The sequence below is a fragment of the Pipistrellus kuhlii genome, unplaced genomic scaffold (assembly GCF_014108245.1).
Source record: "Pipistrellus kuhlii isolate mPipKuh1 unplaced genomic scaffold, mPipKuh1.p scaffold_m20_p_9, whole genome shotgun sequence".
Lineage (NCBI taxonomy): Eukaryota > Metazoa > Chordata > Mammalia > Chiroptera > Vespertilionidae > Pipistrellus > Pipistrellus kuhlii.
This window is the reverse complement of record NW_023425595.1, coordinates 40,978,003-41,003,895: the sequence shown is the minus strand read 5'-3', so window position 1 is coordinate 41,003,895 and position 25,893 is coordinate 40,978,003. Positions and strand designations below refer to the sequence as shown.

Sequence of the window (25,893 nt, the reverse complement as noted above, 5' to 3'; positions counted from 1 at the left end):
TCATTCACTAATTTAAAAAGTTGTAATAATGTCTTCATCAGGTTGATGATTTTTCTTAATATTTTATATAAAAATTTTTAAACACAAAATAAAAGTTTGAAGACTTTTACTACTATGCACAACCTAGATTCCACTATGAACGTGTTACTACACTTACTGTACAGGTTACCTATCCATCTATCAATAAACCATCCATCTTTCTTTTAGATCAGTTTCAAAGCAGTTACAGACATCAGTGAACCTCCTCCTAATGACTACTTTGAGGAATAAATGGGATGATGCACAGAAAGCATCAAGCACAATGTCTAACACATGGATAAACATTAAAGTCATAATAGCCCCCTTCTCTATATGTTTACTACGTATAGCTTGAATCTCATTGGATTCACTAAGTGGTTTTTATATAGGAAAAGGTAAATTTCTATAGTAACTCTTCATCAAAACCTTGATGACCCCTATCCTCAAATTGTGTTCAGATTCAGACTTCTGGCTCCAGCCAAAATAGGATATTCCCATATCTTTCTAATTTTAACCTCTTAATTAAAAATAAAGTTAGCCCAGCTCAGTGGTTGAGCATCGACCTATGAATCAGCAAATCATGGTTCCATTACTGGTCAGGGCACATGCCCAGGTAGTGGGCTTGATCCCCAGTTGGAGGACATACGAGAGGCAGCCGATCAATGATTTTCTCTCATCATCGCGCTCTCTCTCTCTCTCTCTCTCTCTCTCTCTCTCTCTCTCTCTCTCTTTCCCTTCCTCTTTGAAATCAATAAAAATATATTTTAAAGAACAAAAAAACATTAAAAAAAAAAAAAAAAAAGAAGAAGAGCCTGCTCCTAAACCAAAAACCTGGGGTAAGGGTGGGCTAATAGAATAGGGAAACTTTTGATAATAGTTGCCCAACTCCAGCCAAACACCAAAGAGAAAAGTATCCCCTGATCCTTACAGTGCTAGTACACTATACAATAGCTAGAGTTCTGACCACACCAGAGACAGCCTGGAGAGGCAGTTATGAGATGCCCCCACCCCCTCCTCTGGATGGTGTCATAAGCCAAACAGAGCTGAACTTGCACCCCCATCAGGCAGCAGAGAGGCAGAACTAGGTGGTGTGAAGGTATTCCTAGATGAGATTAACATCTGAATTAGTATATGGACTGAAGTAGATTGCCCTGTTTAATTTGGGTGACCCCAACCAACTCATAGAGGGCCTGAATAGAACAAAAAAAGCATATTACTAAGAAATATTCTCTTTCTCACTGTCTTTGAGCTGGGACATTGCTCTCCTGACTTCAGACTGGGACTTGAACTGAAACCTCCATCATCAGCTCCCTTGGGGCTCCAACTTGCCACCTGTAGATCCTGGGACTTTTAAGCATCCATGGTTGCATGAGCCAATTCCAATAAAATTCCTTATATCTCCTACTGGTTCTGTTTCTCTGGAAAACCCTAACTCGTGCATTCCTACTAACCACAAGAAGCTGAAGAAGCTGGATTCTGCCAACAGCCTGAATGATATGGAAGTGGGCTTTCCCCAAGCTTCCTAATAGAGCTTGGCCCGGCTGACACATTGATTTGGCCTTGTGAAATTCCAAAAAGATGACTTAGACAAGCAATCAGATTTCTGACTTACAGGGTTTATTCAGAAAGCAACCAATCAATGTGTTTATCTCACATTGATGTTTCTATAAATATCTTTCCCTCTCTCTCCCACCCTCTCTAAAAATCAATGGGAAAATATCCTGAGGTGAGGATTAACAACAAAACAAAAATAACAAAAGGCACATTGGTCAAACCGAAGGCTTGCAGAATATATTTCTTAAAACTACTTACTTAGAAAATAGAACTAGATGCCTTCTATGATCCCTTACAATCTTATATTCCATAATTTTCTGTCCTCTCCACAATCTCAGTGAACTGTCAGTTCAAAATATGATATTTTATCTTTTTATTGATGACCTCAAATCTGCATGTAAGGACCCAAGTTCTATCCTTTGTGTCTGACTGCTTCCAAACATCTCCACATGCTTGTGCCAACATTACCTGAAACTGAAACTTGTAAAAATCATATTCATCTTGGGCTTCACTACCTTTCCCCTTTTGTGATTTATTTAAATGATCTTCCTCCCCTCCTCCCCCAACATCTGGGTCTTTGTCCATCACCATTGTTTAGGCTGTCACTGCCTGGAACCTGGATCATTTGGTCAGCATCCTAACCGATTTTCCTGCCTCCCATCATAATTATTCTTGGTACCTCAACAGCTTCCAACAAGTCCCTACTACCTACAGAGTAAATTTTAATGAACTCTGTAAGATCTTTGATGTCTGGCCTTGTCAGTCTAGTTTCTTGCTCCCCAAGTTTTCTCTCTTTTTGGATACATCCATCCTACCAAGCACTATTTGGTGTGAATACAAAAACAGACATTTTAAACAATGGCAGAGTGAAAGTAAGGCTAGTTTAAGGAAATGTTTTGGAATTAAGAAATGGCTTTGCATGGTATTTTGGCACTTATTTCAGTGAGGAATTCAATACTTCCCCTGATAATAACATCTTTCTTGATGTGCAGCTCTGTCTTTCTTTGGGAAGCAAAGTAAGTGAATTGCTGGTATCTCCTATCTCAGTGAAAGTAAAAGCCCTCTAAGTCTTGATCGGATCACCTACAAGATGTGTTCTCTGCTTGTTCCTGCAGGGAGCCCCGCAAGGTGGTGCTGCACAAAGGTTCCACCGGCCTGGGCTTCAACATTGTGGGCGGGGAAGACGGAGAAGGTATTTTTGTATCCTTCATTCTGGCCGGTGGACCAGCAGACCTGAGTGGAGAGCTCCAGAGAGGAGACCAGATCCTATCTGTGAGTATTTCTCTCTAATTTTCATTCCTACCATTCAAGGGGGGGAAAAATGACTTTCAATTATGAGTCCAAAAGCACCTTAATTACAAAAGAAAGTGATGAGAGCATTATGGCTTCAGGTGCATGCTACAGTTTAAATGGTGTTCAGGTGCTTGATGTTTGTTTCTTCCTTAGATACAGGTAAAGGGGCTAGTATTTTTATTTGGATTTTCTTAGAATATGTGCATCCAATTGAACATTGAGAAACATGCCTCTTTAAGGTAAGAATATTTTTAATGCTTTTTTTTTTTTTACAAATCCAGGATTCTATTCTAAAAACTGCACCTTTATAATATGTATAGTTTTGTGCATACATCTATGCAAGAAAACACATAACATAATGCTATCCACAATTTGGTGATATTGATGTGTCAACATCACCGTTTACCTAAATGCAAGAATTTCCAACAACAAGTTATTGAACACTCATTATTTACCAAGAATATTATGAAAATAATTTTTAATTCTCACAATTACCCTGAAAGGTATTGCCCCATGTTCAGATGAAGAGAATAAGATTCAGAGAGGTTAAATAACTTGTCAAAGTTTATGTAACTTGAGAGAGTCAAGGGTTTAAACATTCAGCTCTAATACCCATTACATATTCCCTCTCTCCTTTGCCACTTTCTTCGTTTCTTTTCTTTCTCTTTCCTTTCTTCCTCCTTTCTTCTCCGCGTCCTTTCTTTTACTCAAATATTTAATGACTGCTTCTTTCCACTACATTAACCTATCTCCCTGGTACAAGCTTTATGATAGGCAGTTAAATCCATTGTAAGTATTTATGTCTACACTGAAATGTTGGTACTCATGCAATTAATAATCAGGAATTACATAAGAAGGAGCCTACTTCTTATGACTGAGGTTATGGTTCATAACTCAGTGAAGCACTCAGTGTGTTTTTTTTATCATGTACTTAGAAAAATTTGCTTTTGTTTTATAGTTATAGCTTATAGCTAGAATTTTCTAAGCAACCTTATATTTGTTAGCCGTTATTCCATCCTCCCGCCCAAACACACACATGACTTACCTATATAACATAGTCAACTGACCTGAGCAAAGTGTTCAGTGATCTTGCCTTATGTGTCATATGGTTCTCCTACACATGTGTACCTTTGTTCAGTCATCAGCTAGCAGGTGTCTGGGAGGATTGAGTATGGAAGGAATAGGAAATTATATTGTTCTACCATCCAAGAGCTGAACATCACTCCTTCAACTACTTCTCCCATCTACTTATTCTATACTTAAATGATATATAAGATATAATGATAAGATTTAATATACAGTATTAAACCTTAATGCCTATATTAATTTACATCCTTCTTTCTGTACTAAGTGGAAAAAGCTCCATGAAAGCAAATTCTCTATGTTATATGAGTTTGTATCCTTGACATTTAGCAAAGTGCCTGGTGCTTAGCAGTTTCTCAAAAAAATGTTTATTGAATGAAAAGGTTTTGAATAAATATAATGATGCTTTAAAAAGTCACTGTAGCCTGAGAGATGAACTCTAAAATTCTATCTAGGACATACTAATATATCCTCATTTTCCTGGCTCAAAATCTGTAGAATGAGAATCCACTTATCCTTTTATTACAGTCAGCATTCACATCATCATAGTGTTTTCCCAGATACAAAGCATTTTCACATGCATTAATTTGGAGGATTCTAAAAGAAATTCTAAGGATCAAGAAAGGTTATTGTTACTCTCACTTTCTACATCAGGGAAAGGGGATTGGGAAAGGCTACATTATTTGTTCAAAACTCTGCAGCTCCTGAATGTGATGTTGAACTCAAAATGAGGTCTTCTGACCCCAAATCAGTGTGTCTTTTTTCTCCCTACAACACAATCTCTCTTCAAAACCTGTCAATGGTTTCGTTCAGCCCTTCTTAGTACACACTGCTCTGTGTACACACTGCTCTGTGTACACACCACACTCAGGAGCACACAGAACTAGACAGAGCTAATATTTATTTGGTACTTTTGAGTCAGTCAACTATTATAACTAATTTAACTTTATAACAAACAGCCCCATGTCTTAGTATGCTCATTTTAATAATGAAGAAAACTGAGGCACAGAGATGTCATTAGACTACTCAACTCTGTTTAAATGAGAAATCCCTTAAGCTTCGGGTTTTATTCATTTTAATCTCAATGATGTGGTAGAAAAAGGGATGAGCTAATAATCTTCTATGGCTCATTAAAGAAAACTCACAAGTATTTTTACTTTCAAAAGTAGTTGTACTCATTTAAATATTATGGCCAGGACCACATAAGGCAACCAATTGGAATTATATAGTCTTTTTAGAGATATAGTTCACAGAACAAAGCAATCTCTGAAATTCAGATATATCTTTTTATATGTACAATATTTGTAAGAAATAGTTCAATGATGAAACTGTTACCTGCCCTTTTGTAAGTAGAAAGGAAAAGGAGACAGTTCTCCTTTTCAATTTTGTGAAAATTATTTAAACTGTGGCTGGGCAACAGCTAGTTTCAAGGCTCGGTATTGGAATTTCATTGGTTAACACTTTGAGAAGAGAATAAACAGGTTTGAGAAGCTCAAACATTACAATATGAAAATAAAACTGTCAGAATAGAATGATTAACAATGAAATGTGAAGGAAGAATATTCTGCATCTATACACTGGACATATCAGGACAAGATATGCCTTCCTGGAAAATACAAGAACAAAAACTATGAATAGTAAATCAACTTAAATAAAAATTCAATACATATTGCTAGGTCATATAAGGTTAATTGCAAAAAAGTTATGCTAACAGTAATGTAATATAGAGAAGAAAAATAGAATCCCCTGGGAAGAGAACTGGAAGGTAGGTCTCTACTCTCAATTAGTCTTTATGGAGAATAGACTTATATAATAGGCAATTACCTTTCTGATCAGGAGCATAATGTCCATTTCTATTTTCCAGAAGTATTTTCCCACACAAATTATAGAATCTTCCTAGTTTATTTATTTTACTAATGGCTTAACTATGTGTCAGGTTCTGAGATAAACATCCTCAAAATGTTCACAGCCTAATAGCAGATATGTCAATATAGCTAATATGTGCATAAGTACAGATAGAAATAGAAGAGATAGAGATAGATAGAGATGATAGAGATAAAGATAGAGATAGAGATAGAGATAGAGATAGAGATAGAGATAGAGATAGAGATATGTGGATATAGCATACTGAGGAAAGAGAGGAAACAAAATGCTTAGCATTTCATATTTCTACCAACAACTCTGCATTAAGAATGTGCCAGATGCTTTTTTAAAGAGTGTCAGGTAACCTTGTATAAAGAGGACCTCTCGAGGTAGTTTGAGCCATTTCTTCTTTGAGACAGAGCTTGGCCTAGATCTGCATTTCCCAAAATATGAAACAGCAGGATTGCATTAGAGTGCTATTAAGAGAAAGGGTACCCTGGTACCAAGTTTCTTCGCTGAAAAACTTCTCAATTACATCTGTTACCAGTGTTCATTGGGAATCTCCGTAGAGGGAGATAAAGTTTATAATTCCTCTCAAACAGATATGACCACCAAACCCTCACTAAGGAGCACCTCTCAGGACACCAGCAGTGGGAAATGTTTTATTTGTATAGTTCCCCTAACAGACTGTTTTCCTACAGGGTAGTCGGCATACTTGCCTCTAAAGAAAAGGCGATCAACTGTCAAACAATAAGGACAAATATGTAACACCTTAATCAATAAAGAAATTTTAAAAAATTAAGAAGGGCAAAAATAAAGAGATTAATTAAATAAAGAACTACTATGCTGCATGAAGAGTTACATGCATACTATGTAATTTTGTATTGATGTTTAAGCAATTTAAAAAATGTATTGATTGTTGAGAGAAAGAGAGAGATTTATTGTTCCACATGTTTATGCATTCTTTGGTTGATTGGTGTATTATACCTTGACCAGGGATCAATTCCACAACCTTAGAGTATCAGGACAATGTTCTAATTAATTGAGCTATCTGGCCAGGTCTATTAAATAAATAAATAAATAAATAAATAAAATAAAGAAAAGGCAATCAGCTTTCTACTCTGTGTTAAGATTATGGGTGCCATCTAGTGTTCATGTATTGTCGGAGATGGAGCTTCCTCCCTTGTAGAGATTTATCCCCCATGCTCCCGCCCACCAGAGTTAAGGAACTAAAGTAGCTAAGATACTGAGAGATAAATAAATTATCGCTGGAGGCTACTACATTCCATGCTTGTATTGTGAGTGGTCTTTTCTGTCTAAATTCTCCTTTGTGTATTCTGATTCTCAGGGGTTTGTTGTAGAAAGCCTAATCCAATCATTGAACCTTTTTCTAGCTAGAGGCATTCATGAAGGAGAATTTAGGGCATTCAGCATGCAGTCGGGTTAACTGTTAACTAGTTCAGTTGTCTCCTCAGGCTTCCTTCCTGCAGAGGGAAAGATAGAAAAGCTTCTGTTATTATTTGTGTCAGTGCTGTGATATGGGGGGAAATGTGGAACAGAGCACATAGAGGTAATACCCCTGTAAGGAAATTCTTCCCTGTCTCACCAAGCGATTTTATTTATTTTTTCATCCCACAAGAAGCCATAACTTTAATGATAGAAACAGTACAAATTTCAAACCAAGTTCCAGTAGCTCTTTTGAAACACACACAAAACATATCCTCCTTTTTGATGTTTATCGATACATTGTTAATTCCATAATAGCATTTACAATATCATTACTGTTGTTCTCAGACTGCTTTTGCTTTGACACGTTTGCTTGTGACATGGCCAATTCTATGTCCTTAACTTCCACACCTGTCTCATCAATCTCTTCCTCTTCGCTCTCCTCTTCGACAGTTGGAGTCTGTGTTTTCTTGAATGTTTGAGATGGCTTCACCTTGAACTTTAAATTTCTCAGAAGCTGCTAGCTGTGCTTGCTGAGATATCTATCATCAAGCAGTTTTAGTTTCTTCATTCTTTGGGAATCCAAAACTGACCACCCTGGCTGACCTTGCTACTCCAAAGCTCTCTTTGGGTGGACTGGAAGTATTTAACTAACCTGATTTGGAATATGTGTTGTCAGGAGTGAAATGCTACAGCTGTTTAGCTGAAGGAACAATAGGTACTTGTGAATTTTTAAATTGAAATTGGAATTATATTGTGGATTTAGAGAGAGTGACAATGGGTTTCAGGTGAACTGGGTGCTTGATTAATTCTTAGAGTACCTACTATCTTCATGTTCAGATCCATGCAGAGGAAGAGACTTTATATTTGCCAGATCCTTCTCATCAAGTTATTTAAATAAAATTGAGTACCATGTACACTGTTCGCCATCCTGGGGTATGATTGAGTCACCCTTATATTGTTATCTCAAATGGCCATTCTAAAGCCCTCCTAGCATTATGCCTGAAACCCCTGTGGGGTGGTCCTCTTACCCAGTCCTTCCAGGGTCCACTATGCATGGGCCATGTCCTTCCTCTCTAGCTCTGGCCCCAACCCCTCGAAGAAGTCTTGCTTTCATAGTTTTCGTGCTTGAGGGTTTCTGCATTAGGAGCTATTGATATTTCTTAGTGTTTCTGAAGCCACCACAGCCTGAGATACCAGAGAGGCTCTGAGGCCCATAGAGCATTTTCCCGCTCTATGCTGCTCTGTCACCTCATTTCCAAAAGCACAACTTCAACTGGAAGTCCCACCTAAGCAACTCCTTTAGCTTCTCTCCTCTCATCCTTAACACAAGGAGTCACCCGGCTCTAGCAAAACTTTCGCCCTCCCCTCAGGGACAAGCGTCAGTCCCAGCTCTGATCCACCAGGACCAGGAGAGCATTTTTTTCTAGCCGCTCCACCTGCTCCACCTTCCCCAACCCCAGAAGAAGGGCAAAAAGACTTGAGAACAACACTAGCTTAACCACAGCAGTACATATCTGCACACCAGAATGATTCAACATCGGTATTCAAGTTAAGGATAATTTCACAGCTTCCCCCAAGAAAATGTATAGGTGTGTTCTCTCTACCCACCTTCATCTCCAAGGGCCTAGCTTATAATTTTGCTCAAAGAAACTGTATTTGCTGAAGAGAAAACTAATAACTGTACCTTGAAAGACATTGAATAAAATGTATTTTGGTTGCATCCCCACCCTACTCCTTCTCATCAAGATTTGAGAAATTTAAGCCCTAGCTAATTTTCTCAGTGGTCAGAACATCAGCCCATGAACTGAAGGATCTCAGGTTCAATGTTGGTCAAGGGCACATACCTAGCTTGCAGGCTCAATTCCAGGCCCAAGTCAGGTTGTGTGTGGGAGGCCACCAATCAATGTGTCTCTCTCACATTGATGTTTCTCTGTCTCTCCCCATCCTTTCCACTCTCTCTAAAAATCAATGGAAAAAAATATCCTCAGGTAAGGATTAACGACAATAAAAAAAAAAAATTAAAAGATTTGATCACTATCAGAGTCAGTATCAACCATGGCAACCTATTAAACATTTTTTTTTTTTTGTCTAAAGTTTTACATATGTCCCCTTTTTCTCCAATTGACTCCCCCACTCCCCTTTAGCCATTCCCACCCTGGGCAAGCCACCACCTCCGCAATGTCTGTGTCCATTGGTTATGCTAATATGCATACATACAAGTCCTTTGGTTGCTCTCTAGCTCCTCCTCCCCTATCATTTATCTCTTAATCTATTCTTGTTCATCAAATTATGTTTATCATTATATCCCACATATGAGTGAGATCATGTTATATTTATCTTTCTCTAACTGGCTTATTTCACTTAGCATAATGCTCTCCAGTTCCATCCATGCTATTGCAAGTGGTAAAAGTTCTTTTTTTTTTTTTTTTATAGCAAGATGGTACTCCATTGTATAGATGTACCACAGTTTTTTAATCCACTCATCTGCTGCTGGGCACTTAGGCTGTTTCCAAATCTTAGCCATTGTAAATTGTGCTACTATAAACATAGGAGTGCATATAGCTTTTCTGATTTGTGTTTCTGGTTTCTTAGGATATAGAAGTGAAATCTAACCAAGTGGAGTTGCTGATGGTTTTGAAAAGATGAAGACTTCTTACCCTAACTATGACCCACTCACCCCCATGTGCCTCTTCCAGGCATTGGTCTCTTGGTGGAGCCCCTCTCTATATATTCACTGATTCTTCTCTGGCCTTTGCCTCTCAATTGTACAGCCTACTAAGCTTTCCCACCTTAAGGACTTACCTGCCTGACCAACACAGAGCTCCCTGCTCCCCTGCTCAGAGACCATCTCAAATAAACAATGTGGCCAGTGAGGAAGCTCTGGGGCGGGGATCTTTCCTCAGCCTTGGATTCAGAGCCCCACCATCTTGGCTGAACCCTGGCCCACCTGCCAGAGGGTAGGGACTCAGCTGGTTGTAGCAATGCCCTGTGAGTCCTTTATTCTTGTTTATTGCCCAGGATGTATAAACATCTCCAATGCATACTAACTCCCAGCCTCTGGGAAGAGCTCCTTTATTATTATTTTTTTAGATATTTCTTTTTTATTCCTTACCATCTAGTTGGTTTTTTTTAATTTTATCTTTATTGTGGAAAGTATTATTGTACATATGTCCCCCTTTTTTCCCCATTTACCCACTCCACCCCACACCTCTCCCAGGCCTCCACCACTCGATTGTCCCTGTCCATGGGTTATACATATATGCATATAAATTCTTTGGTTAATCTCTTCCCACCCACCCATGCCCATCTTCTCCTCTGAGGTTTGTTCCATGCTTCCATGTCTCTGGATCTATTTTGTTCATCAGTTTATTTTGCTCATTAGATTCCACATATGAGTGAGATCATGTGCTACTTATCTTTTTCTGACTGGCTTGTTTTGCTTAGCATAACACTCTCCAGGTTCTTCCCTTCTATTTCAAAGGGTAAGAGATCCTGGGAAGAACTTCTTTAAGAACATGTCAAAGATCTGGTATTATACAGAGCATACTTGAGCAAAGCTGGAACTGGTACCAAACTGAATTTCAGACTTTAGAATGGTCTTTATAAAGTATATCCAATCAAAAAACAAGATAAGGGATGTTCTTTACATGGACCTTATTAACCTATTCATATAAAATAAATCTGCAGACTTTATTGGGCATTGACTGGGTGCCAAAAACTACTAGGCACTAAGGACACAACATGAAAAAAAAAATAATATATCCTTAGTGAGCAAGTAGCCTTGAGAAACACAGCAACTGGGTATTCTCAATATAACATGGAAAGTGCTGATGGTAAGGTCTGGGTACCATATAGTCACAAAAGCGAGGCTGTCCTTAGCCCAGCCTGGGAGTGAGGGAAGGCTTCAGGAAGAGAAGATTCCCAAGAAAGATGGCCCTAATGAAACAAGAACAGTAGAGAATTAGGGATAAAACACCTAATATTTCTTGAGTTTGAGTTTAGCACTGGGTATTGCGCAGGATACCACACTATAATTGTATTGAATCCTAACAACCTTGTCAGGCCAGAGGCTCAGAGAAAGTAAATAATTTCCCCAAGATCACACACATAATCAACAATGACAGTGGTATTTGAACCACTCTTGTTTCTGATTTTTAAACTATTCTTTTCTGCAACTCCAGCCTTAAGAAAGAGAATTGAACCTAGCAGTCTGCTTATATCTGAAACTATCTGCACTCTAAGTTCAAACAGTGACATAAATGCCTGAAATAATAGAGCAAGGGACATATGAGCCTCCACAGGAAGCCATTGTACACATAGACACTAAAATTGAGGTGATTTAGAAGCAACATCTAGAACCACTGATGCTTCTCTTAAGGGCAAAGTCTGTGTCTCATCCATCTCTGCATCCCATTAATTATCATAGAACCCAGCAACTAAACAAATGTTGAATGAATGGATAGATAAATGAATGAATCATCCTTGCCCACTTCTCTGAAGACCCCTGAGAAATTTAGGGCTTCTGTCAGTTGTATTCATCTGGGCTCTTGGCCCTAAGAGTCCTTCTAAAGATTCAGAATATCTTAAAGTTCTTATCTCTCTGCCAACTGACTGTATCTTCCAAGTCAGACAGATTCTTTCCTATTGACTAGTAGGAATTCCAATGGATCAAGAGAATGTTAAATAAGTATACTCTATGCTAAATGCTAAATACATTATGCTTGTTAAAATCTGTTTGTATTATATACTCTCCTCCAAAAAAGGTGTTCAAGTGATTGAGTTCCTACACAAGCCTCAAAAGCTAATGCTTGATCTAAGCCTTCTCCACATGAACACTGAAAATGAGTGATCACAGCTGACCTCTGATAAAGAGGCAACCTGGCGGAAAGAGCTCAAGCTGTAAAGGAGTGAGCCTAGATCAAAAGTGGACTGACTTTTAGTTCCAATCTGGTTTTGCCTCAGACTAACTTACTTTGCTAACAACCCTTACATTCCCATCACCATTTCTATGCACAAAGCTCCTGTCTATGGACATGGTCTCATTTGATCCTCACAGCAACCCTCAGCTCAGCAAGGAAAATGATCACTTGGCCATGTTTATACAGAAGGAAGCAAAAAGAGCACTGATTTTCTAACTCAGGGCCAGTTAGACTCCAGGCATAGGCCTCCTACTGTCCCATCCAGCTGCCTTATCTATAATGCTAACTACTTTAGGGGAGTAGTGCCTGAGGGGAGCCTCGACACTGAATTCATAGACCTGAGTTCTGGACTCCAGACCACAGATAGCTCAGTGGATCTTCAGGGAGCTGGAAAAGCAGGCTGAGAGCCAGGAGGAAATTCTGTGGAAAGACAGTCTGTTAAGGACACTGCTCCTGAAGCCATCACTATTAGCCACTTATGGTCAGGTAACACCTACTGGAGGGGCTGTGAAAAAAATCTCTCTCTACAACCCTTACACCAACTTAGTGTGGGAATTCCCAAGGCCTGCCCATGTTATGGGTACCTAGGGATAGGAAAATGAATACCTGCCCTCCCTCCCCACAGCTTCTCTAATGGGGCATAAGGCTGTGCCTCCTTCTTCTCTTGGGTTGGCCTCCAATACAAAGGATATTTGGACAGTGAGCAGTAAATGGTAAATGTCTATTAGAGATTATGTGGCTCATTGAGTTCTATTTGAGGAATATTTTAGATCTAAAATATTGAGAATCATAATTGGTTCTTAAACAATGGAAATGATTTGTGGGGAGTAGCCTCCATGGGGAGGAGAATGGGCCTACATCTGGTTATCAGACAGTGCCTTTCCTAACACTGCTTACTCCAGGATGCCAACAAGAGATTCAGGCAGGGACAAGGTATCAATTTTGCCAGTGTCTATGGACCATTTCTAATGCTGATGACTTTCTGTTTTAAGCACTTTGGGCCTCAAAATAATTAAAAATGTCTTTCTAGGGTAAAGGGATTTGCAAACCAGTGTACCTTGTCTTGAAAAATCTGTGCAGGTCTATTAAACAGCTACAGAAGCTCTCTAACAAATGAGTAAATGGATCATTTCGTTCTTTGCAGGTGAATCTGCATTTTGGTCTTTAAAAGGGATGAGGAGTAGGTCAAATGGGGCATGGTCTCCAACCCATAATTTTAGTTTTGTTGGAAAATAAAAATATATAGAAAATTATAGATAAAATATATATGGAAAATATATTGTCCTACTCTGGATGTGACACTGTACCAGGGAATAGAAATATAGCAACAAAGACAATAGATACCATCCTTACCCTCACAGACTTTGCAAATTTGAGTTCTGAGTGTGCACAGGTATTGGGAAGCACAAACAGTTTTGGGTTGTGACCTAACCCAAACCAGGAGACAAGATATTTCTGAAGAAGTGATGTCTTACCTTGGGCTGAAAAGATGTATAAAGGCCTAGTCAGGAATCAGGGCAAGGGAGAAAAAGAGAAGCAGGAAATCAGCATGTCTGGTGTCCCAGAAAGCAAGGGGGCACCTCGTGTGAAGGCTGATTAAGAGACAGAGTGAGAGGGAATTTGGGGGGAGGGGAGATTAGTCAGGAAAGGAGAACATACACTTACTAAGGCCTTAAAAGTGAATGGGATGAAAGGACAGCAGGAACTTGTGGAAAGGTGTTAAACAGAGTAGAGGTTGTAGTCAGCAATCCAACCAGTGTGGGGACATGCTTCCCCATACTAACAATTAACAAGCAATTTTCTAACATCAGCTGGACCTACTACAATGTAACTCAGTTCTTAAGATATCTACCTAGAGATAGCATTAGATCCTGCAGGTTAAGAACTCAGTCCTACAAAACTGCCTATTCCTCAGCCCTAGGCCACTTCAGATGCCAGTTTCATGTCCCCATTATCACCTGTGCTTCTGATCTACTGGCTACAGATCAGAGCAACCCCATCCTTGGGTTCACAGAACTCAGAGAAATATTTTGCATATTAGATCGCTGGTTTATTATAAATGGATATAACTCAGGAATAGCCAAATAGAAAATATGCATATGGCCTTAACAGGTTTGGCTCAGTGGATAGAGTGTCAGCCTGTGGCCTGGAAGGTTCGATTCCGGTCAAGGGCATGTACCTTGGTTGTGGGCACAACCCCAGTGGGAGGTGTGCAGGAGGTAGCTGATTGATGTTTCTCTCTCATCAATGTTTCTAACTCTCTATCCCTTCCCCTTCCTCTCTGTAAAAAAAATCAATAAAATATATTTTTTTAAAATGAAAAGATGCATAGGGCAAGGTATAGGAAAGGGCACAAAGCTACTGTGTCCCATGTCTTCTCCAGGTACACCAGCTTAACCCAGGAACTCTTCAAACCCTGTCCATTGCAGTGTGTTTTTTAAATATATTTTATTGATTTTTCACAGAGGAAGAGAGAGGGATAGAGAGTTAGAAACATCGATGAGAGAGAATCATCAATCACCTGCCTCCTGCACACCCCCTACTGGGAATGTGCCCACAATCAAGGTACATGCCCTTGACCGGAATCAAACCCAGGACCTTTCAGTCTGCAGGCCGACACTCTATCCACTGAGCCAAACCGGTTTTGGCAGCAGTGTGTTTTTTAAATTGGCTGTTTTTTTTTGTTTTTTGTTTTTAATTTATCTTTATTGTTGAAAGTATTACAAATGCTTCTCTTTTTTCTCATTGACCCCCTCCACACTGCACCCACACCACCACCCCCAACCAGGCCTTCACCACATAATTGTGTCTAAGGGTTATGCATATCTATATATATAAAACCCTAATTAAAAATAGACCAAATGGCGGAACAACCAAACAACTGGTTGCATGATGTACGCTGACCACCAGGGGGCCCAAATGGAACATGGTGGAAATCGGCTGAGGGGGGATGGTGGAGCAGGGGTGCCAGAGCAAGGCAGAGCACCAGTCAGTGTCATAAGGGTGAGCCTCTGGTGGTTACTGAAAATTCTTTGCTCCCGTGTGTTGCAGTCCTGCCCAGCACTCACACCCACTGCTGACCCAAGCTGCCACTAGCACCCACTGTCAGCACCTGATGCCAGTCCTGATCGATCACTTGGTGCCATCAGTGGGTGTGAGCAGCAACTGCCAGCCCTGATCGCTCCTGAGGGCTTCTCCACCTTCCCTGCTCCTGAGGAGTGATCAGGGCAGCAACAGCCACTGAAGTGCAGGCCTGCTCGCACCCCCTCCTGGAGCCAGCCCCAATCGTTCTGCACCATCCGTGTGTGGGAGCAGCAGCAGCAGAAGCAGGACTGCCAGTAGACAGGGGACCAGGGGCCATGGTGGGAGGGGTCAGGCAGGGGTGCAGAGGATGGGCAGAGACTTGCCTCTCTGCCCACCGCAGCCTCAAGGCCCATAGTTCCTTTCAAAGTGCACAGATTTGTGTACTGGGCCCCTAGTATGCATATAAATTCTTTGGTAAATCTCTTCCCACAAACAAATCCCTCTGAGATTTGTTAGTCCGTTCCATGCTTCTGTGTCTCTGGGTCTATTTTGCTCATCAGATTTCATATGTCCTTTGGGGTTTTATGGAGGCTTCATTACACAGACATCATTGATTAAATCATTGACCATAGGTGATTGATTCAGTCTCCAGCCCCTATCCTCTCCCAGGAGGTCTGAGGATTGGGCCTAAAAGTTGCAACCTTCCAAACATGTGGTTGGTTCTCCTGGAAATCAGCCCATCCAAAAGTTACATCATTATCCTAACTAAAGACACCTTTGTCACTCTCATCACTTAGGAAATTTCAAGGGTTTAGAAGTCTTGTGCCAGAAACTGAATGAGGACTAAATATTTGTTTCTTATTATGAATCATAATATCACACAGGAATAGCATAATCAGAGCTGACAGACCTGGTGAGCTTGACTTGGAAATTGAAAAAAGCACTAACTGTGAAATCAGGCAGACCTAGGATCTAGACCTAACTTCACCCTTTACTAACCGTGTGGTCTTGGTCAAGTTTTTTAAAATGTTCTGAGTCTCAGAATTTTACCCTGGGAGATAACAGAAATCAGACTGTGTGAAGTATATACCACACAGGATGTGCACAATAAATATCTCTTACCCCTTCTACCTCTCACACTAAATTCAAAATCATTTTGTCCAGAACTGACCACAAAAGGCTTGCTGAATTAATCTCATGGGGTTTACTTAGGTAATTTGAAGTCCATGAAAGATTCCTAAGAAAATTTATAGTGGCCATATTTTGAAGCCAAATAAGAATTGTCATTTGAAGAGAACAATAGTCTAGTTCCAATTACAAGCAACCTGGCTTTGATTATGCTAAGAGTTTCCGCTGCTATGTCCACACCATGTTCTTCCTTCCCAGCTGGCCCTGCCTAATTAGGTTTTCTTCAGCGTAATTTTCTATGTCAAAAGGGCAGAGGAGAGAGAGTTCTGTTTACATTTCTGCTTATTGAAATGCACTTATGAATGGCCTTCTATGGATCTAGCATTATAAAGAACACACACACATGCACATATATGCACACATTCTTACTTCACACTTTTCATGAAGAATAGTTAATATAATTAAATGGAAAATGGATATTTAGCTGTTAGTTTCTTATACATTTTCCTAGTTATGTTCACGTAATGTGGTATATGAACCCCGTACAATAAATGAACCTAGTACCATAAATAGCACAGTGTACCTGAGCTTATTTCCTGGAAATCCACAAGATGGCAGTAAAGGATTTTGCACAGAACTGTATGTTTACACCAGTGGTGTCTGGTTGTAGGCTGAGCTTTTATGCTATTATTAAAACTGTTTGTTGGCATCATGCTGGACTTTCAAACATAATTCAAGGAATGAAAAGTGAATTTAAGTCTGAAAGTAAGAATTTGTGGCTTTGTTGCTTTATCTAACAAAGCACATGGAACCAACCAGGAGACCTACGAGCCAAGATGGCTTGAGAAAGCTCAAAGTGATATTTAGCTCTTCTCGGAACATAAGCTGATGGGTTAATTCTCCTGCTTAAGAGAAAGAAATAGAGGGCTCAGTGAAGGACCCATAGTTAATCTTTCATATAATTCAATTGCTTGGGATTTCTCTATGTTTTAAGTCTACCCTGGAGAGAAACTTTCCTGCAGGTCCCTGTTAGAAATGATGCTGATACAAACATGTATTGCCGATATCTCTCATATTTCCTGGGCACCACACACTGTACTAAACTATTGTTATTTTACCCTTGTATTTTTATTATTATACTGGTACATTATAATATTAATAGTCCTTATAATAGTTAAGTCCTTTGGGCACTTTGTCCATGCTGCCCAATTTCTCTGTTTCCCTTGCTCCTGACTTATCTTCTCTAATCTCTTACTACCTTCAAATTCTTGGGCAATTTTTATTTTTTTTAAAAAGTACAATTATCATTTTTGCTTCCTTGTAAGAGACTCTCCTTTCACCTATGGTGGCTTGTCTTTGTATTTTCTAAACTCGGTTTCTTCACTGAGAAAAAAAATCTGATACATGCTATTAAGATAAAATGTCCTTCATTCCCTTTCTAAAATCTACTCAAATCTTCTGTTAGGAAATAGGGTATCTCACTCTGTTCATTTACTCACCATTCCTTGTCAACAACAAACTCTATAGAAGTTTTCAGGGCCCGTGTTATTTTGCTATGAAGATGTATTGATGACCAAGCTAGGTATACGTCCTCAAGATGCTTGTACAAGTCCCCTGTAGCAAGGGAGTTCCATAGAAAAGACAAAACCTGACCTGGTTGTCTGGGGGAGATTTATGCTCTTCTTAGGAATAGGAAAATTCTCCAAGACCCACCCATCTCTCAAGTCTAAGGTAAACCATCTTTTCTTCAGACCACAAATGAGGAGCATGAAGTCCAGTACAGAGGAGGGAAAGCAGGAGGCTCAGAAATCCTGAACGGTCCAAGGCAACAGACATGAGCTACAGGAGACCCGTCAGGCCTCTGGCTCCCAGGCTGGGGAGTTTGAGCTTAAGACTCGGGTAGGAAAAGTTCCTGGGCACAGCCACTCAGTGCATCTGAGGAAATTCCTGACGCCTTCACTCCTCTGTAAAGTAAAAGGAGGAAAACTTACATCTCAGAGTCCCTTCCAGCTGCAACATGCTGGGAATGTACCGGGGAGGCAAAAGTGGGTTTGCTTTTGTGAGTAGAAAAAATAGTTTATTCTTGCATTATTATTTATTAATTATTATATCACTTATTATTATTATCAACCTACTTTCTTCCACCTCTGTATGTGTTTGAGAGAATCTCAGGTGATAAAAAGGAGACCTTGAAAGTTTTTTGAACAATCACTTTTAATTAATAATTAAAATATTTCCCTTTAAATAATGAATTTAACAAATATAAATTGAAGCCATGCATTGTCTGAGTCCACTGGTTATAATTTAACCATCAGGCTAAATTCTAAATTCCCAAAAATAGCTTTTTTTTTTTTTAAGTTCCAGCCTTATCTTTAACCCTTCCCCCCTTTCTCTGTTATCTAACGACATTTAACCTCATTTCCTCTCCTTCAAACACTCTCCCCAGTCCATCTTCTCCTGAAAAATTCTTCTGTTCATTCTTCAGACCTCACATTGCTTGTTACACTCATGATGCCTGCTCTCATAAATCCTATTTCAGCCTGGCTGGCATGGCTCAATGGTTGAACGTTGACCTATGAACCAGAAGGTCATCAGTTTGATCCCGGTCAGGGCACATGCCCGGGTTGCAGGCTCCATCCCCAGTAGGAAGCATGCAGAAGGCAGCCAATCAATGATTCTCTTTGATCGTTGATGTTCTATCTCTCTCTCCCTTTTCTTTCCTCTTTGAAATCAACTATATATATATATATATATATATATATATATATATATATATATATATATATATATATCTCGTACTTTACCCTCCCAAAGCACACAAAACTGCCTCCTGGTTAGGGTTTCTTCATGCACTCATATACCCAGCACTTTCCCTATCACAGCATTTACACTTTCATTTGTAATGATACATTTAATAACACATTTTCCTCATGAGAAAATAGTCCAGGGCACTATCTCTCTGTTGGCCTGGCACAATAGATATCCTATACATATTTAATCAATGTATAAATATATTTATTTTATTATTTTAAGTCAGTAGATTCTCTGTGAAGACCTAACAAAATGCAGCACAACCTGTAATGCACAGCATTGGATATCTCTACTATGCAGGGCATGAGGGTAGGAGTTCTCCATATAGGTTGACCTTGAAGGGTTACCAACTGACAGGAATATGTATAGCCCAACAATATCTGAAGAAAGTTTATAAGTCTGCTCAGCATCCTTAAACTAAAAAAATAAAAAATAAAAATAAATAAATAAATAAAAATTAAGTAGTTATGTCTTCTGTATAACAACCACCAGAGGGCAGTGAAGCAAACTGTGAACATCTTTTAGAGGAAAAATTGAATTTTTTAAAAAATTCTGATTAAAATCTGAATAGATGTTTGGGATAGTTTTAGGACCCATAGGCAGTAGTTTCTGTGATTATGAGCTTAGTGGTTATAATTACCTTTCTAATGTGGTATTAAAACCTAGATTTTCTGTGATAACACTGCCTTACATTGTGTGCTTTATCTTATTTAAACCTCCCACAAAACTAGCAGGAAGTATATTCTTCTCCCATTTTGCAATAAAAACACTGAGGTTCAGAAGTGTTAAAAACAGTAAGTAGCCGTAAGAAGACAAACTACTGGCACAAATCCCACAATTGCTTATTGACTGCTTACATTTTCCAGGCGTCTAATGGTTCTTGCTAAAGCAGAGGGCCTGAGAAAATACGATTCCCACAGTTAATTGTATCAGTTTGGGATGGAGATATGTGGCAGCAGCTCCTTAGACGGTCTTTTTGTTTTAGGTGACTACACAGTAGCCATCTGATAATCCTGCCAAAATACCTACCTAGACTCTTATTTACAGAAATATACTTAGGACAGATATTCTTGTGGACCTACTCTAGTTTAGACACTTCTTAAGATTATATGTTTCACTCTAGTTGCTGCATTTTTATAAAGGGATCGAGAAGCAACAGATTTGGATTAGTGCATGTGGTATGTTAGAGAGTGAAAGGGGAACGGGTTGTCCTGAAGAGGGGAAGTTAAGGGAGATGGAGTTAGAAAGAGTGATGCTGCGGAACCAGTTTGGCTCAGTGGATAGAGTGTCAGCCTGCATACTTAAAGGTCCCAGGTTCCATTCCAGTCAAGGGCATGTACCTTGGTTGCAGGCACATCCCCAGTAGGGGGTGTGCAAGAGGCAGCTGATTGATGATTCTCTCTCATCGATGTTTCTAACTCTCTATCCCTCTCTGCCTCTCTGTAAAAAAATCAATAAAATATATATTTTTTTTAAAAAGAGTGATGCTTAAACATGTTAGCTCTGGGGTCAGGAAGAGTGGGTCTGACTTGGCATACACACTAAAAGTAAATAACTAATGCTCCTAAGAATCTGAGTTGACCTGTTTGCATGTAAAATATGGAAACCAATACATTCTTGTAAAATGGTCACTCTAAGATGCATTTACTAGAGAAGAACCCCCTGACAGTCACAGTGAGCGGACAAGTCTTTTCTGGAGACTCTGATGAGGTGGGTGAGGTGGGTGTGGCCTTGCACAGCTGCACAGGCCAGGTGAAGGGGAGCTCAAACCCTCAATAGCATCTTCCCTCTCTGTGCTCAGTAAGTTGGCCTCCAAGCTCTCCCACCACCTGTTGGGTGAGCCATCATGAGCTGGGCAGTCCTGCAGGCCAGCTGGACTGTTGCTGCTGCAGGATAGGGTTTCCTTTGCTTGTGTCCCCTACCAGTCACAGGCCTCTCTAGGGCTCAACTGGCCCTTCACCCCCATCTCCAAGATGGCATCTGACAAGTGTGAATTTATGACAAATTTCACTTTGGAGGAGGTCATTCATCACAATAAGACCTCCATTATAGGAACTGAATCAGTTAGGATGGCCTGGGCTACCACCATTTTATTAAAATGCTTGAGCGATGAACATGCCTTTGTGGATATTGAGGAAGCAAATGGAAGGGGTGGCACAGCGGGTTTTAAATGTGACAGTCCTTTCATGAAAATGCCAAATACTGTTGCCAGCAAAAAGTACCTTGTTACTGAAAACACCAGTTTAGTGATTATTGCAGCAGGTGAGTGCCAGGAAAAAGTAGAAATATATACACCTTAATTTAATACAGTGAAATGTGGCCATGTTTAAATTAGTGATTTCCAATATTACCAAATAGAGTATGTGCTACAAACTGATTATTGCTTCCAATCCAGTGGACATCTGAACTTATAGAGCCTAAAAATTGAGTAAATTTCCTCAAAAGTGTGTTTGGCTGACTTCATGTTTTTTTTTTATTACTATTATAATTTTTAAGGTTTTTATTGATTGACTTGAGAGAGAGAGATATTTATTTTTCTACTTATTTATGCATTAACTGTTTGACTCTTGTATGTGCCCTGACCGGAGATGGAACCTGCAATATTAGCATATTGGGACAACACTAACCAACTGAGCTACCTGGCCAAGGCTGTTTTCATTTCTTGACTGACCACTCTGAAAGCTGTCAAGGGTAGATCATGGGAGAGCATGGAGACTCAAGTTTCCATGTGAAGTAGAGTTAGCATTGCTGTTGAAGGAACTGAACTCAGATCATAGGAACTAATAAAGATACTGAGCAGTGGCGGGGGGGAAATATCTACAAAAAGGTGAGCTAGTGTCTTGAGATTATCAAAATGATAGGCAATACATCTTGGACCATTGACCTATCTGTAGTTGATTCAGTGCAAAATCTTAGAAGTAGACAGTGATTTTTCACCTTAAATAAGGGTCTCTGTGGAATACCATGTTTCCCTGAAAATAAGACATCCTCCAAAAATAAGACCTAGTGCATGGAAAGATAAGACATCCCCTGAAAATAAGACCTAGGGCAACTTTGGGAGAAAAAATTAATATAAGACATTGTCTTATTTTCGGGGAAACAGGGTACATGAAGAAATATCCCTCAGTATTCCTTATATTCTGGGAGAATGGAATTACAGACCTCATAAAGCTAAATTGAACCCTGAAAAGGAGGCCCATCTAAAAAATAGTGCAGAAACATTGGGAAATTAAGAAAAAGCTCAAGCTTCAGCATTTTTTAAAGCCACCATAAAAAACGTTATTAAAGAAGATATTATAGATAAAGGATGGTCTATGTTAAGCTTTTGAATATTCTTGAAATCCTCAAAGTTGGAAATAGGGAAGTGGGTAGAGTGATTCCCATATATATTTAGCCCTCATCTTTTTTTATTTAGCATCCAGATGTTGGATGACACTTATCTTTTACAATTCCTAAGAGATTGTGTCAAAGGATGTATTTTTGGTGCTTCTAATGTATAGTACTTATCTCCTCTATATATGGAGTTGCTATTTGGCATAAAAGAATGTATGATGTTGGTGTTATAAGAAGTGTTATTCTAAGCTGGAAAATAAAGGAAATAATTCTAATTCTTTTAAGTATTTACTAATTATTTTGTTCTGGCTAAATTATACCTATGTTCATTTATATACTACTTTTTAAAAAAGTTGTAACTGCCCTGGTTGGGTGCCTCAGTTGGTTGGAGCATTGTTTCTTACACCAAAAAGTTGCAGGTTCAATTCCCGGTCTGTCAGGGCACATACCTTGGTCCCTGGTCTGGTGTGTATGGGGGCAACCAATTGATATTTCTCTTTCCCCCTCTCTCCCTCTCTCTCTCAAATCAATAAAAATGTATCCTTTGGTGAAGATTTTTTTAAGTTGTAACTAACTCCACAATCTATAATAATAAGAGCATAATATGCTAATTAGACCAGATAGCTGAACATCCTTCCAGACAAAGCCCTGACAACTGTGTAGGCCAAGAGCAGAGAGCCTCAGCAGCCGGCAGTGGCAGCAGCAGTGGGGTGATGGAAGCAGTGCCTTCCCCTGATTGGTGGGTCGCCTCCCACAGAGGGAGGCCTGAACCATCAATAGGACATCTTCTGAGGGCTCCTAGACTGTGAGAGGGGACAGGCTGGGCTGAAAAACCCCTCCAGTGCATACATTTTCATGTACCGGACCTCTAGTGTAAAGATAAAATTATATACACAGGGGGTGGGGTAAGAGGAAGGGGGAGTGAGTCTGGATCCTGACTCTGGATTTATAATAATGAACTTGAGAATTTTCCTTCTCTGTGCCTCTGTTTCCTGGTGATTTTTGTCTATTTATAGAACTGTTAAGGGAAATAATCAATATAAGGCATGTATGTGTACTGAAATACTTGGCATGTAAAGGATTTAATAAATGCTTTTTGTTTCTGTTATGTTATTAAAAGTTAAGGCTTTGGGAAGATTTGTTGTGTGTTGCCCCAGAAAATGTATTAGAACTAAAAGAGGCACCAGCTAAAAGCAAGAAGTGGTGAATCTGTCAGTTTTGGTTTCAAATTCTGTTATAATGCCTAAGTAATCTTAAGCAAGGTACTCAGCCTCACTGAATCTCCATTTTCTTGTGCTAAGCATTTACTGTGAGTCTTCACTGTGCTGAGTCCAATGGATAGAGAGATAGGGTCTCATTTCACTCCATTGTAGTCAAGCATAGGCCAGCTGACCAACTACAGGGATTTAGGGACTTGGGAGAATGCATTCCTACAAAGGATGGAACTTCTTATTAGATATCAAAGGATTCTATCTGGAGTATTTTTTTCTTCTCTTGAAGATATTTTTTTTTTAAATGTTTTCATATCCAAGTTGTCTTCACATAGTGTGTCAGAAGCTGGTCCTCAAGTGGTCACTTATTCAAAATTATTTCCCTTGGAATAGTATTTAGCCTTTAAGGATGACTGATTCTTTTATTTCCCAAGAAGTAAAGAGAAGGAAAAATGGTGGCGTTGGAGCCAGAGGTTTGAACCTTGCTTTACTGCTCATTGTGAGACCTTTAGACAAGTACTTAACCTCCCGGAACTGAATCTTCTCATCTCAGGGCTGACTTCTACCTTAAAGGACTGTTATAGGGCTTAAATGTGCCAGTGTATATAGGACACCACAGAATAGGTGGTCAGTGGTCTTGCCTTCTTTAGTGGTGCCACCAGGAGGCACGATGCTCACAGCCCTCTGAGCCAGCCTCAAACTCCTAGAACAATAGACATTTGCCTTTCTTATCAGGATTGCCCATCTCCTCAACCCAATGACAGTGCTCCCTCCAGGTGAAAGCTGACTTCTGACACATTTCCCACACTTTTGGTCCATGAACTCCCCTTCCTCACACTCTGTCTGTACCTAGAATTCTAGTGTTCTCATGCTCTTTTGCTGACCTCAACGAAAACCTATTGTATTTCTTGATAAATCAGATGTAGCAGTTCCCATTGAGGTTGAATGTCAGGAAAAAGGCAATGTATTATCCCAACTACATCAAGATTTTAATATGTAACAACCTTAAAGCCAAAGCAATAAATCTCAAATGGCAGAATTATGGGATTTCCAACCACCTTATAAAGAAAGACTTGCAGAAACCTAGTCAAGTCTTTTATAGCATGACACGTTTTTTAGTTTATGAAGCTGTGATTTCTCTTATGACAAACACTAGTTTTGTTTTTATTAATCCTAGTACATGGCACAGCCTCTGGCATATGGTAGGCATTCAATAAATGTAGACAAAATAGTCTTGAGGCAATGTCAGATGGACAGATTTATTTCTTAGCCCATTACATTACTGTTAAACACAAACACAAAAAACATTTACAAAGCACCTAAAAGTAGGGAATTGGAAGAAATAGAAGCACTTTGCTTTAGTTTTGAGGATAAAGGAAGTAAATGCCCTGTACTTACTAGGAAGAATTTCATAGAAGAAATAGAATTTGAATTGGGCTTTCCAAGGCCAAAGTGACCATGTGACATGAGGCTATCAACCAGATAGAGGGTTCCCAGCCCAGCAGACAGCACAGATGTAAGTTCAAAGCTACTAGAAAAGGGTTCCGATGACAACACTAGAAGTATTACACTCATCTGAATAGCTGGTTTTGAAATGTTAAAACCTGTGCCCCAGTGTACATTTTTCTGCTCCGTTTTAGTTTCCTTTGAACATTTTAAACACTTCTTCTCCCACATGTCCTCACACTTTACCTACACACTCCCAATCCTCTGTCTTTCCCATGGATATAGCAAAAAAGAAAAAAAAAAAGAAAAAAAAAGCTCTCTTTTCTTTCTTTGTACTAATTTCCTCTAATCTTTCGCTCAGTAATGTGAAACAGAACAAGTTTCAGCTCATTAATTGGCAGCCTTAATGCCTTTCTCTTAAAATAGACAAAGATTCGCTCTTTTCTTTAATAGCCAACAATAAATATGGATTTCATATTCCTTACCCTATTGCCTAAGGCTGAAATTTTCACAATATCCAACTCAAATTTGAACCTTCTAACACTGCTCTGGCAATAGAACCAAACAGATTTTACAGGTTTTTCCCTTAGTCTAAAAGCAAATAAAATGGATTTCACTTATTAAATATTTTTTTAACCAGGAAATTACCTCCCCCCTAAAAAAAAAACAATTTTTAAATTTTATGACATTCACATTCAAAAGTACAAAATTGAAGTTTGCTTTTCATTTTATCAATAGTAGTATTAGGTTGAACTATATGG

The 25,893-nt window shown here is 39.3% G+C and overlaps 1 protein-coding gene across 16 annotated transcripts in view; it reads left to right on the top strand.

Moving 5' to 3' along the window:
- Positions 1–25,893, top strand: part of DLG2 (discs large MAGUK scaffold protein 2) — a 1,831,272-nt gene that overhangs the window by 1,505,944 nt on the left and 299,435 nt on the right. For all 16 annotated transcript variants that reach the window (XM_036427307.2, XM_036427310.2, XM_045577835.1 and 13 more), the window contains one exon: positions 2,688–2,844. In XM_036427307.2, coding sequence (XP_036283200.1) covers positions 2,688–2,844 — 157 coding nt within the window. The remainder of the gene's footprint in view (positions 1–2,687; positions 2,845–25,893) is intronic.